Consider the following 14,318-nt stretch of genomic DNA (forward strand, 5'->3'; position numbering starts at 1 on the left):
TCAAGCAGGCCCTTGTCTACTATATCTTCATCAGAGGACTAAACAACATACTATAAATCAAACATTTAGTATGCATTTGATCCTCCCTTTCTACTTTACTTCCAAGTATGTGTGAAAATCCCACATCCAGATAGAGGTCACTACACTGGGGTAGGACAATAACACCCTATAGCCTCCTTGGAGCAGAGGTAGGAACTAGACCGAGAGAGGTGTGGGGTTACTCCCTGAGTTAGTTACTCCTTCAGTCTACTTCCTGACTACTGGAGCGAGGATGCCCAAGCAACCCACATGAAGAGGTTTCCCCTTCCATCTCTGGAAACATTGTTTTTTGAACCACATTGTTTTTTGAACCACAACTCCCAGAACTCTCAACTAGCAGCATGGACATTGCTGGGGGATACTTGGACTTATCGTCCAAAAAGCAACTTCCAAATTGCAAAAAAAGTTCAAGTACAAGAGCCTCAGACTAAAGAAATTAGAAATAGCAGAACTTGTACAGATCAGGATTAGGGAGAGTAATAACTAATGTAAACGGAAGGAGGGGTGAAACTATAAGTCTGGAACAGAAAGAAGGAGATATATGACCCTGGGTCCACATCCTGCTATGTAAACAAAACATTTCCAGAATTCAGGGACTGTAAATGCCATTATTTAGCTAACAAAAGCAGCACCAGCTATTAACAAGTTGAGATTTCTGCAAGCTTGAGAGAAACTTAAATTGTGCAGATGTACAATACAGCCAAAGGAGAAAACATTATGAGGAGTACTCTAAAAACAGCTTAATGGAAACTGAGCATACAGTACTTGGTGGCCATCTATTACTGAGATATAGGGAAGTGTGGAATGAATACTTCAGGTGGCGTGGGCGACTCAGTGATCAGAGAAATGAACTGGAGTATGCATCACAGTCTAATATTTTGTTGTAGATCCTACTGGTAGAAACAAAATATAATCAATAGATAGTCAACTGAGATGTGGATGTCTAAAGTCAAAACACATACAGGCTGAATGGTTTGGACTTCAAGGTCTTCATCCTGTGCTTCTGGATTTTTGAAGCTCCTGTGAGTTGAACGTCTTCTCAGTCCATTTGAGATGGCATTTTTAGAAGCTTCTTCCAGTGATTTTTTTGAGAAACTGGGATCCTTTTCATCAGGCTTCTCCGAATGAACCTCAGTTTCAATAGACTGAAAAGAGAGAACAGATATTTTGGATATCCACATTGTTTAAAAAGTGCTTGTAAAAGGATCTAGGTCTTGTATTTGGAAGTGTGTACGAGAAAAACTCAAGACATTTGCACCACTTGGGCTGCCCCCTAGACAGTGGAACAACTTGCTGGGAGAGATTCAACAGCTAAACATGCTGTCTGAATTTAAAACAGTATTACGGACCTATCTCTTGCAGCAGGCCTACCTAGTTAATTTTAACCTATTACTTTTAAATTGGTGGAAGAAAATAATAATAATAATAATAATAATAATAATAATAATAATAATTGTAGTAGTTGTTGCTGCCATTACTATTACTATCATCATTATTATTCTACCACTAACTACCTTATGGTTAAATGCCCCTTCAGATGCTGTTATACTGCAACATCCTGCAACCCCAAATAGTAGAGGCAATGGTAAGGAATGAAGTTGCATTTCTACAATATCTGGAGGGCCATATGACCCCACATCCCATAGCTGATTCCAATATATAGCTGCACTTGTAAAATTAGTGGTAGCATCTTTTATTTTTTAAAAGAAAAGTTCCTAGACTACCATGGTACATAAAGAACAACCAAGCCTCTAAGAAATTAAAACCTCCAAGGACATTATCACATTCGACTGATGTCTCACGACAATCACATTATGAAAGGAAATAGGACTGTACCACTCTGAAAACATTTCTTATCACATCTCTCTTCTTTCTTGCAACTGCACTGCTCTGAAAACCTCAGATAAGTCTCTTTGCTGCAGTTCCAACAGTCATATGGCAAGAGGGGGCCTGGGCCTCCTCCTCTCCCTTGGCACTTGATATTCCAAAGGAAGCAACTCCGGGACTGTTAGTTTATTTATTTTTAATTTGTTTAGTTTTTAATTTTTAAAAAATAATTACAGCAAAAAATGATAAAAATTATTTAAAATTATTTTAACTTTATTTTAGTTTACCATTTTGCTTTAAATACACAAATACAATAAAGATTTAAAAATGTATGGAGTTAGTCTGGTTTGGAATAGCGGGTTGGAGGAGAAGAGAGGAGGAGAATCAGGCTTCCTCCTGCCATGTGTCTGATGTAATGCCGGAATCGACGTAAAAGGGCTTTTCGCACCCATGCAACTGTGTTATAATAGTGACATTTACAGCTATTTATGGGTTTTGCCTGTCAATGAAAAGATACACAACAGTCACAAATGGAATGCAGGACAGCAGCAGAATGGACACGGCATCATGCAATATGTACTGGCCAAAGATGCTTTTATCCTGTTTAAATTCCACATTTTAGCCCCATGTGATAAAGTCTCAAGAGTCACAAAATGGCCCGAGCATAGATGGAAAAAAGTGTTGTAAATATAATGTTTAGATGCAAAAGAAAACAGGTTTCCTGGGCCATTAGTATTTGTGCAAGCAAGCTATGCCTGAGGAAATTTCCTTTTCTAGGTGACAGTTAAACATACAGGAGCCCTCTCCTCTTTTACCTTTGGCCATCCTTCTTTCCACAAGATGCTCACTCATTCATCATTAGAAACAGGGGCTGTTGTTGTTGTTGTTGTTGTGTGCCTTCAGACATGAAACTCTTTGTTTTGCAATGTAGTAGATAGTGCAAGAGAGCCAGTGTAGTGTAGTGGCTTGAGCATTAGACTAGGGAGTTTATCACACAGGAGGAATTTCTCTTAATTTCGAATGAAAAGAAAGTGGGGCCAGAACGCATTAACGTGAATTCGCTAGTTCAGCGAATTTACGTGAATTCGAATTGCGTTCGAACGGACTTCCCATTGCCCAAAAATAGCTTGCCATTGCCCGAAATTGTGTGTGATCACCTCTCACGCAATAACGTGAAACCCCATGATTGCATTTGGACTGACTTTCCATTGCCCGAAATTGCAGGTGGTACTCTATCACGCAATAACGTTAAACCCCATGATTGCGTTCCGATTGTCGTTGGATTATACTTCCAATTTCCCTTGTCTGATAATGTCCTATGACTGGGGATGAGGGTTTGATTGATTCACCATGGAAACCCATTGGTGCCCATGGCTAAGTTACACTCTCTCAACCTCAGAGGGGCAAAGCCAAACCTCTTCTGAACAAATCTTGCCAAGAAAACCCTGTGATAAGTTCACCTTAGGGTTATCATTAGTGAGAAATGACTTGAAGACATGTATCAACAAGAAAGTGCAATCCTATGCATGCCTACTCAAGAAGCAAAACCCACTGAGTTCAATGGAATTTCTTCCTGAATAAATACACATAGAACTTAGCTTGGAAAGCTTCTTGAAGGAATTGCCTGGAGCAGAGTAATATAGATGCTTGCTTATCATGAAGTCAAAGTAAGTTAAGCCTAGAAGATAAATGTGACTATAATGTCTCCAAATTACTTTGGTGTAATTACTTAAGGTGTCCTGGGAGAACAAATCTTTGTTATTCCTATGTACAGATACTCAGAATTCTCTTTGGCCTCGTTCCCACTGTTATTTTTCTGTCCCAACCACACTTTTTCTCCCCTCCCTCTGCCACAGGCTTATTAACTCTATTAAATCGTTTACAGGTTAGGTGTTGATAGAAATGCTGAACTTTCCCAATGCAACTTGTGGATTCTAATTCAGCAGCTGTGTTAAGATAAGGACAAAAGAGACACTTACCTCACCAAGTTTTTTGTGGGTTTTTGGGCTATGTGGCCATGTTCTAGAAGAGTTTCTTCCTGATGTTTCGCCACAGCATCTGTGGCTGGCATCTCAGGAAGAAACTCTTCTAGAACATGGCCACATAGCCCAAAAAACCCACAAAAAACTATGGATGCCGGCTATGAAAGCCTTCAACTTCACATTACCTCACAGGGTTGTTGTGAGGATAAATAGCTTAAGTATAGAAAGAACCCTTTCTGATTCCTTGAGCTCATTGGAAGAAAGATGGAATATAATGTAACTAGATAAATAAAACATTCATAGTGGACACAAAGCCTGAATAAAAGAGAATCTGCAGTCTCAAAGAGTGAAAGAAGGAATATACAAACATTATACCTGCATATTAACCAATTTGAAATAAACTCCTTTCCTTTTCATAAGTTCATTATGAGATCCTTGCTCTGTGATGACACCATCTTCAAAAGCAGCTATCACATCTGCATTTCGGACTGTAGACAAGCGATGGGCTATCACAATTGTTGTACGACCTTCCCTTGCCTGAAAAGACACATACAAATGCAATCAACCCTCATCCGGGCTAACCAGACATCTTAATCTCCCAGGGTAACCTCTTGTTGCAGAATCCACACAGAAGACATTCTATGTCCTGAAGAGTTGTAAATAATGTCTCCAAAGTTTCAGTCACCCAACACACACACACACACACACACACACACACACACGTACGTTGGGTGGTGGTGGGGAAGAGATGACAGCAATTCCAGACACACTTCCACCTCATGTGAACATGCCTTTTCTGGTTCTCATTTTCGGGTGCTATGGAATACCCATGAGTTTGGACCTACAAGTACTCCTGTGAATATGGGACATTTTAAATATTCCACGATGCACTGAAATTCTTATCTTGGACAGCGAATACCACAAATTAAGGCACTCAGTACAAGGTGACTACAGGTTCACCAGTTTTCTGCTCAGGTGTAAAAGGTTTGGGCTATAATCCCAAATTCACCGATCTGAGATTTCAGAGTACATAGGTATGCCTATGATTGCACTGACAAAGTGCAAGATTGTGCTGTAACCTCTTTGAATTCATTTTTATGATTCCTTTTATGATTCTCCATTAAGGATGGAGTTAATGATTTGCCCAATAACATTCAGAGAATGACATAGTTGAACTTAGAGTAGACCTCCTGCATTGGAATTCAATATTGTCCTGTAGTACATTGAACCAGACCTTGTGAATGTTACTTGTTTTCCCTCCATAATAGATTGAGGATTCCAAGAATTGTGTTCTATAAAAACACAATTGTGTTCTGGTGTTGTTGTTGTTATTGTTATCTACCTCCAAGTCATATTTGACTTATGGTGACCCTAATGCAAACCTATCATAGGGTTTTCCAATAAAGTTTCTTCAGTGGGGGCTTGCCATTGCCATCCTCTGAGGTTGAGAGTGTGTGACTTGTCCAAGGTCATCCAGTGGGTTTTTATGCTCAATCAAGGAATCAAACCCTGATCTTGAGAGTCTTAGTCCAACACTCAAACAACTACACCACACTGCCTCTCATTTAAAAAAAAACTACTTTAGGCCTATTTGTTCAGAAACCCTCCTTGGGCCTCTTTTAGTAGAACTGGAGATAAAAGGAAGGCAATAAAATCACAGTCTTTAAAAACACACAGCCATATTTCACATTCATTAGTTTCGTGCTAAACTCTTTTTGGCAACTTTCTATCATGTTAATAAACCTTTAATTTGTGTTAAAATCCCACTACTGGAAGAATTCCAGAGCAAACCTGGCACAATAACTAATTGACCCAGTCAGATTTATTACCTCCTCTTCCCTTCTTCTACTTCACATGTTTTACCATCCAGAGCAGGTGTTGCAATCCATTTTTACCCTCCAGCCCTCAAAGGAAATCAGGGTTTGGTTTTTACAAATTAGTTCCAAAGGCTAGTGTTGTCTGTTTTGGAATATCTGAAGGGATCTGTATGTAGGCTTTTTATAGTGTGTCTGCCCTGGACTGGATGACCATTCATCTTCAGTGCAATACATACTGTATATATTCATGCATAAGTCTAGAAATTTTAGGGGGGAATGGACTAAAAAAATCTGGATTGACTTATGTACAGGTCAATGTAAGTACTATACTGTTCAAAAGAAAAAATGAACCATCTCCTTCTCTGAGTAGAGTGGCAACGGCAAAAGCCTAGTCTGTCATAGGAGAACCTAAAAGAAGCATTAATCCCCAATAGTCTCAGTTATGTCTGCCAGAATTTTTAAAGTTCTTTGGCATTGTTTTCCTTTGCTTCATCATTTATATACTTTATCACCTACTCCTAAAGTGAGTGAGGAATACATTTTTAGATTCCAAGGGAACAGTAAAGAAAGCAGGTGGGATGTTTGTGGGAAAGGGAAGTACACAGGGGGGCAGAGGGACTCAGAATCAAGGCTGGACTACTATCATTCCCAGCTAGAAGGGCACTAGCATGAGCCAAGGCCGATGATGGGTTTTTCTACCATGGCAGACCTTGTCCAATGCTGATTGAACAACCGCTTCACTTTCAGTATCCAATGCTGACGTTGCCTCATCCAGCAAGAGAATCTTGGGATTCCGAACAAGAGCTCGGGCAATTGCTATCCTTTGCTTTTGTCCTCCACTTAGCTGTGCTCCCCTCTCTCCAACCACAGTTTCATACTTCTGCAAGACAGAAAATATTTTTTTTCTTTCATTTATTTTTCATCATATAACTTAATGAAAGTAGCTTTGTATGTTACACTGTCCTTCAATGGGAGATAACCTCCAGGATGGAATGCTGGAGCAGGAGAGTATGATTGATAGCATGACTGTATAAACACCCTACATTGTGTGCCAAAGTGTAAGTACGCCTGACGGGCAGGTAACAAATGTATTAAATATACAGTACCAACAATAAATAATGATATGGATATTGTGGGGCTTTTTTCTCCCTTATGGCAATTATCTTCTGTACTCAGTGGCTGGAAAAATACTTGCACCACACCCCAGGCCCTTCGGAAAACACATTGTCTTCCCACTGTAAGAATATCTGAACTAATTTACTTTTACCTCCTGTGTACATTGGCTTTGAGGTCTGTTTCTACTTTATTATTATTTCTTTAATAAATATTTTCTTTAAAGAAATAATAACTAAGTGTAACAATAGACCTCAAGGCCGACTCCCACAAGAAAGTCAAAATAAATGACTTCTCCACTAATAGGTAGCTCTTAAGCACTGTTATTTCTAACACATTTGATGTACACGTGTATTTATGTGAGTTTACCTTAAGGGTAAATATATAGGACTCTATTTTAACCTTCAACAGTTATTTTTCATGAACTACAACAGTTTTGTAGGTTTTGAACATAGAATTTCTCACCCCTTTTATGCTAACAAGGTTTGGGAAATACCTAGAACTAATGCAGTGGAAAAACAGCACAAGATAAATCCATTTGAGATTATGTAGAAAGGGCTAATCAATATCTACCATTTACTTAACACTTAAGACCTAGAAGACAGATGTTAAGGAGCAACAAGTTGTGGGCACTGATTTACACTCTTCTCTATGACCCTCCTCTGTCATATATCTCATCTCTACCCAGGTTCCAGAACTCTGTCCAACTTTATCCTAGATATTGGAAACAGTGTAGGTCAGCTTGCTTGAATCTGGTGCTTTCTAGATGTGGACTACAACTACAATTATCCCTAGCCAATATGACTAAAGCATGGGGAAAGCTGCATTTACAATGTTTATTTATGCATGATTTATCTCAACCTTAGTTTGTTAATCAAAGCTTTAGAAAATATATGGACAACTACAGCTATCCAGAAGGTGTTGAACGGCATAATATTCTATCAGTCGTAGTCAACAGTAAGGGATGATGATAACTGGATCTAAACACTTTAGAATAAGAAAGAACAAATGGATTTCTTGATTTCTCACATTGGGCAATTTCATGATGAAGTCATAGGCATTAGCTTCTTTGACAGCTTTTTCCATCTCTTCCATGGTGACATCTTCACGGCCATATCGAATATTTTCTGCAATGGTGGTAGCAAACAGCACAGGTTCTTGGTTCACCACACCTATAATTTCCCTAAGATACCTCAAATTTAGAGTCTTAATATCCTGTCCATCAATGGTAACCTAGAATGGAACAAAAGTCACAAAAAGATATTTCAGGTTACTGATAATAGTAAATATTGGCCAAGTATCAGAACAGGAAAATATAAGTAGAGTCAAAAGATTGCTATAAGTGTAGTAAACCGTTTATAAATTGAACAGAAGTGAAGAGAATATTTAGGTGGAAATGCTAGGGAGAGGAGGTGAGACTGGGATGCCATGTGTTCAATTTGACGTAGTTCAGACCTCTGTTTGAAGGGTTGTCAGAGAAAACAGAACATGGGGATTGCTATTTGCAGGGGTCCTCTATTTTAAGGTCCAGGCCAGGCTTGGAATTCCCAAAATTTTAAGCGAGCTACTTATACTTTTTCATTTTACTCAGCTTTTAGTATGGGGTGAAATTCTGGCTTCTTGTTTTTAAGCTCTTCGTGTTTTTTCTGTGAAATCGATTTTGTTCTTTTAAACTCTTTAATTGGGCTTTGTGTATTTTATTATTTTCAGATTTATTTTATTAGGAAAAATCGGGGTTTGTTTGGTTTTTTTTAAAAAAAAAGATAGGGCATTTCGTTCTTAGATGTCCAAAACGATCACTAAGGGCTGAAATAGACAACCCAGATGGGACAGTGTTAAGCTGCCCTACCTGAAGATGGATTGGGGCCATGGCAACCACATGCCGCAGCCCCAACCTGCTGCGGCACCAGCTGAAAAAAGAGCAGTTTTCAACTGCTCTTTTTTCTGCTGCAGAAAAGCTGCCTTTAGCAGCTCTTCTGCAGCCCCACAGCAGCTATCCAGTGTGTTGGTGGCTTGCGGTGTGTAACCACCATACCAGAAGCTGGCCCATGTGTGGGCAGCTGGAAGCTGGCTTCTGGACAATTTCAGAGCGTGCAGTGTCAAAACGACACTCTGAAGCTGCCTAGACGGCAATGCAAAAGTACAGTCTGTTTCATCCCCAAGTCCAATTGAAAGTGTTCAGAGAAATTTTAGATAGGGAAGGGAAAGGATACACAATTTTTCATACATCTGCTTTCACTAAGTAGATCTGTGAAGAATTTGGACTGCATCAAGTATCTTACCATGCCTTCCAGGGGATCATAAAATCTCTGTATCAGCTGGACTGTTGTGCTTTTCCCACAGCCACTGCTGCCTACCAGGGCTACTGTCTGGCCACTGTTAACCTTCAGATTCAACCCTTTTAATACCTGAAAGGGAAACATACACAAAATACTGTAAAATACATCCTGTTGTGAAATTATTGCCCTTAGAACAAAGATGGGCAACCTTTGTGACTGGAGTGCAACTCCAAGTAGCTCTAGGCTACAAAGCCAATTTGGGGGTCATGGCAGTTGGGGTCCAACAACTCACATTCCCTAAATCTAGGCCCCTTTCACATTGCATAACTATGTGACACCAACACTGTTTTGACTGTCATGGCTGTGTCCTAAGGAATCCTGGAATTTGTAATTCAGAGAGGAACCAGAGCTCTCTTGACAGAATTCTGAAATACTCATGAAACTACAAATCCCATGAATCTATAGGACAGAGCCATGGCAGTTAAAGTGGTATCAAAGCACAATGATTATGCAGCAGGAAAGGGACCCTAGAATAGAACCACAATGAGATCTTATATCCTAGGTTCTCTTGCATCACTGCCTCTACTGATGTTTATGACTCTTCCCTTTCCAAACATGACACAGACATGCACTAGGACACAAAATGGTTTGTCCACCTAGTTAACTATTAACTGTGTGACTGGCAGCCATTATCTGGAGTTTCAGATAGAAATCCATCTCACCTTTGTTTGGAGAAAAAGAACCTGGCTAGTTGTTCTTTCAGAGGTGCAGACCTCTCCTTTCTGCTTTCAACATTTCATACAACCTGTGTAGGTGCATTTGCATCAGTATCCTTGATTCCAAATAGTCATAGATGGTCAGAGGCTTCTGCAGGAAGGAGGGACTTGCCAACTTCCCAAAGGCTAGCGAATGATGTTCTGATACTTGACCCAAAGTGTAAAATGCCTCTTCCTCAGTTGCATTTACAGAAGCCCATCTGAGCAGTAGTTGACTCTTACTTCAACATCATGCCCTCTAACATTTCACAGGGGACATGTGTGGCCAAACAACATCAGAGTATTTCAAGATAGGAAACACTACTACAAGCTAAGAGGGACTGCAGCAGTTTGCTTTTGCCCAAATTTACCAAGAAGGGCAAGATTTCTCCCTCTTGCTGAGAAAACTGAGTGAAAACTATTTTTGCACTTGGAACTCAGTTCACAGCAGCTGAAGTAAACCGAGGACAAGAGAACAAAGAGGGAGAATAATAGAGAAACTGGAACATTTTAAAAGCACCTGAAAAGTATTAAGACAGAGGAATAAATCAGGACTGTCCCTCTTAAATAAGGACAGTTGGAGGGTATGCAACACTGGCTACCCCTGCTTCTTTTGATGGAAGCAGGTTAGCTTAGGAGGAAAAGTGCTGACTGCATCCAGCTCTGTCCTTTCTGCAAGCCATTCCTCCCCCAAGATCTGGTACCCTAAGGTAACCATCTGCACTTCCCCATCCTCATTCTCCTTCTGCATAGGAATCAGGACAGGGTAAGAGTTACTCTAGAACAGCACGTCCTGTAGTATCTCTCTGTATTGCTTGAGTTGGAGCCTTGTGGTCAAGATGTGTTTTTCCAAGTGGATTATACTGAACCTGTCTCATGCCACAGCATGAGGGCTCATAGAATTTGACCAGCAAGTAAAATATGGTATAGCAATTCAACCTGCTTTGACCAACAAGTAAAATACAGTATAGCAAGCAAAATACGGTATAGCAATTCAACTCTATAGCAGGTGTAAGCAAGTAGAATGGGCTGTTTTACCCCTAAGATCCCTTTCGTGGGCTCCATGACCTCCCAAAATTTTAAAAATGCTACCAATGTTCCTCCCACACACTAAAAAAAAAAAAGCCTTGGGCCTTTCTATAATGAAGAACCACAATTGCTGGAGAATGTGAGGAACAACAACTGCCATGCTCTCCAATTTTGTAGGGTGCGGCCATGATAATGACCTGGTGGAGAAAGGGAGCTCCCAGGCTTGCATGATTCCCAACCCTGTTGGTATGGTTTGAAACAATTTCCCCCACCTGAACTTGTCAACTTTTCCCAGAGTGTTAGTGGGTTTCAGCTGTCATCATGGATATAAACTGACCTCAAATTTCAGATTTTAAACACAATTCAGTCTGTATATTAAGTTTCTTCAATATTCACAAACAAAACCCAGGCTTAAATGGCTGTGAATAATCTATACTAGTTCAGTTCACGATACCTGGACATCTGGCCTTGATGGATAATTGAAATAAACATTTCGGAAATCCAGATTTCCTTTCAGTTGGTCAGGTTTGTAGCCAGTTTCTGAAAAGCTGTCAATCTGAGGTTCCTAAATAATAATTAAAAAGCCTTGTAAGTGAATATTGAATATTTAGACAACACCTAAATAGTAAGAGACCTATGAATATTTCACACCACCCCCCAACACCAACACCCCACCCCGTATATTCATATACACAGCATTCTATCCATGATCTTCATCTGAAGAGATTAAGACTAACCTATGCAATGATGAATGCATATTTAACCACTATGTAGTAACACTGTTCCTTGTCTGTGGCCCCCTCAGATCTGTATCTCCAGTGCCTCTTACTCAGAGAGCTAGGTAGATAGCTCTGGACACCTCATCTTAAAGAGCAAGCAGAAAGGGGGTTGGAAACAATGTTATAATCCACTTGTTCACACATACCTAATTCTAGTTTGTTGAAGTTTAATTCTAATTGGGCTGGTGATAGCATTAAAATGAGCAGATCTGCCTACCAACCCTCTCACACATATAATTTAGTATGTGTGTTGTTTCTAAATTATAGTAGGCATATATCCCCCTAATTGCAATCAAGACTGCAGCTCACAGAAAATTAGATTTAGCCCTGTTGTTTTTGCAACAGTCTCAGAGCACCCATGGCTTCTATCGCTCCCATCACGCTAGACGATTACATTGCAAAACTAAATACTGGGCTCCAAAGAGGGATTTTCCTTATGACTACAGCAGGGGTTAAATCTCTCTACAGCCACAATAATTACTTCTTCCCATACACATGCAAATTTAACAACTACACTCCCTGTGTGTTAAATGCAAAAATGCATGAAAGGTCAAATTTAGTCTGTTCCTCATATATATGGCACACAAAACAAATATTATTTCCACTCATTCATACAGCTGACCTAGTCTTTTTTCCTTTTATCTCTCTATATTATGTTACTTCTCAGAATACCCCATGTATGAATTGGACTGATATTTCAAAGTAGTTGAAAACAGACCTGCAACCTCCTCATCACTTAGTATTGACTTAGGCTTTTAGCATAATTTATTATTCATTTGATGATTTATACAGCTGGGCAGGGAAAATTAGAGAGAAGCCATTAACAATATATACTATGGCTAGGATACAAAGGTGTACTTTAAGCATACACCAGGAACAGCCAGTGGGATTTTTTACTTTTACTTTCTTTGAACAACACACCTCCCAATGCTAATTTAAAAATTTTTCTTTCCTTCTGATGTAGCTTGCCATATGGCATCAGGAACTATCTCTAAACATGTAGAGCTACTCACACTCTTCTCTGGATTCCATCAAAGGATGATTACAAATCTATACAGACTTTCTGGCTCTCCATAACAAGCCATGGCTCTAAAAAGGAGACTTACGTTGTCTATGATATTGAAAATTGCATAAGCAGCTCCTCTGGCAATAGCAAATGCTTCTAAGTTTGGAGACACCTGCCCAATGCTAAATGCTCCAATTAGGACAGCAAAGAAGACCTAAATGGAAACATTTTTGAAATAAAAGAGAAAGGTATTTATGAATATTGATTCATTTGAGCTAAAGAGCTTCCACATTATGTAACTCTCATGTGGCTAAATTTTAACAAGCAGAAACATTCATCTATCAAACCAAATAACAAAGACAGAGAGAAAGGGAAAGACTACACTCTCCATAACCTATTCATTCAGAACACATTATCACAGGCTCAAGATTAGAAATGCTGCCATTTACAAGACAGGCACAAATTATATATGTAGCTTCAAATTCCACATAATTGGAATATAGTCTGAATTTTGCTGAGATGTCCCTGTAAGTAGTTTAATGGAATTCCAGTTACCAGACTTGTAATTGCTTTTCTTCATAGATCTAAAAATGCAGGAACATCAGCTTTAAATTATTTTTCTTTCTTTAAATTTAAAAAAAAAAAGAATTATGGCACCTCCTTCTTTTTAAACAAAATAGTGGTATAAATATTCCTTATTTTTAAATAACTTTATTTACACATATGCACGTTCCTACTATGAAAAGGGGGCCTGTTTGGAATAATTTTTTTCCATTGGCATATTTGTCGTTCCCATTGGGAAAGATGGAGCAGCCAGTAACCCCCCACCCCCACCCCCCACCCCGACCCAGAGATGTCACACACAGACCCAGACTTTGGGTCCTTTTTTAAAATAAATAAATAAATAAATAAAACTAATCACAAAATTGATAGATTGACAGAGCAGCTACTTGCAAAGGCAAGTAGCTGCTAGGCCATTCTACCAATTTTGCTAATAGTTTTGCTTTAAAAACCCTAACCCTTTCCTTTCCCTCTTTCCTTCCACACCTCCCAGTGTTGGCAGGGCCTCCTGTGCTGCTGCTGGGCCTCCGCCGCTTCCTTGGGGCCGGCGGTGCTTCTGGGGCTTCTGGTACAGCATTGGGCAAGCAGCATCAGCATGGCAGCAGCACCAGAAGCCCCGCCAGCCCCGGGGAAGCAGGTGTTGTTGTTGTTGTTGTTTTACTTTCTTTTCTTTTCTCCCTCCCCACCTCAACCACAGAAAAAATGACAGTCTCCTCCTTAAGAAGAGAGACTTTCATTTCTTCTTTGGTGGGCGCAGAGGGCATGCAGGAGTGAGAAGGTGGCACTATGGCAGCAGTGCAGAAATTAGATTGCATAGCCATGGATCACCAAAGCAGCACTAAAGCATTAATGGGAATAATGTGCAATAAAGACTGATGCAAAACTGATATGCTTTTGCAGGCACATGAGATAAAGTCCCTACATTAGTGACCAGAACACCATACAGAAAACATACAATACTGGTTTAAAAGGAATTGCTAACATGCTTCCAGTCAGCATTCAAGGTGCTAATGACCTCAAGCACCAAACAGCTTGGTACCCTCAGTACCTGAAGAAGTGTTTCTCCCTCTCACCCAAGAATTGAAGTCTGTTGCAAACAGTGGGTGCAATACACTGGAAGGATAGAGGAGA

General features: G+C 39.8%; 1 protein-coding gene across 6 annotated transcripts in view; it reads right to left on the reverse strand.

Annotated features, from left to right (window-relative positions):
- The window catches only part of ABCB1 (ATP binding cassette subfamily B member 1), a 60,937-nt gene that overhangs the window by 24,154 nt on the left and 22,465 nt on the right, over positions 1-14,318 (reverse strand). For all 6 annotated transcript variants that reach the window (XM_042474208.1, XM_042474205.1, XM_042474207.1 and 3 more), the window contains 7 exons: positions 12,727-12,840; positions 11,296-11,406; positions 9,061-9,186; positions 7,808-8,011; positions 6,375-6,545; positions 4,224-4,385; positions 1,002-1,184 (listed from right to left, as the gene is read on the reverse strand). In XM_042474208.1, the coding sequence (XP_042330142.1) occupies positions 1,002-1,184; positions 4,224-4,385; positions 6,375-6,545; positions 7,808-8,011; positions 9,061-9,186; positions 11,296-11,406; positions 12,727-12,840 (1,071 nt within the window). The remainder of the gene's footprint in view (positions 1-1,001; positions 1,185-4,223; positions 4,386-6,374; positions 6,546-7,807; positions 8,012-9,060; positions 9,187-11,295; positions 11,407-12,726; positions 12,841-14,318) is intronic.

Source organism: Sceloporus undulatus, chromosome 6, assembly GCF_019175285.1.
Source record: "Sceloporus undulatus isolate JIND9_A2432 ecotype Alabama chromosome 6, SceUnd_v1.1, whole genome shotgun sequence".
NCBI classification, from domain to species: domain Eukaryota; kingdom Metazoa; phylum Chordata; class Lepidosauria; order Squamata; family Phrynosomatidae; genus Sceloporus; species Sceloporus undulatus.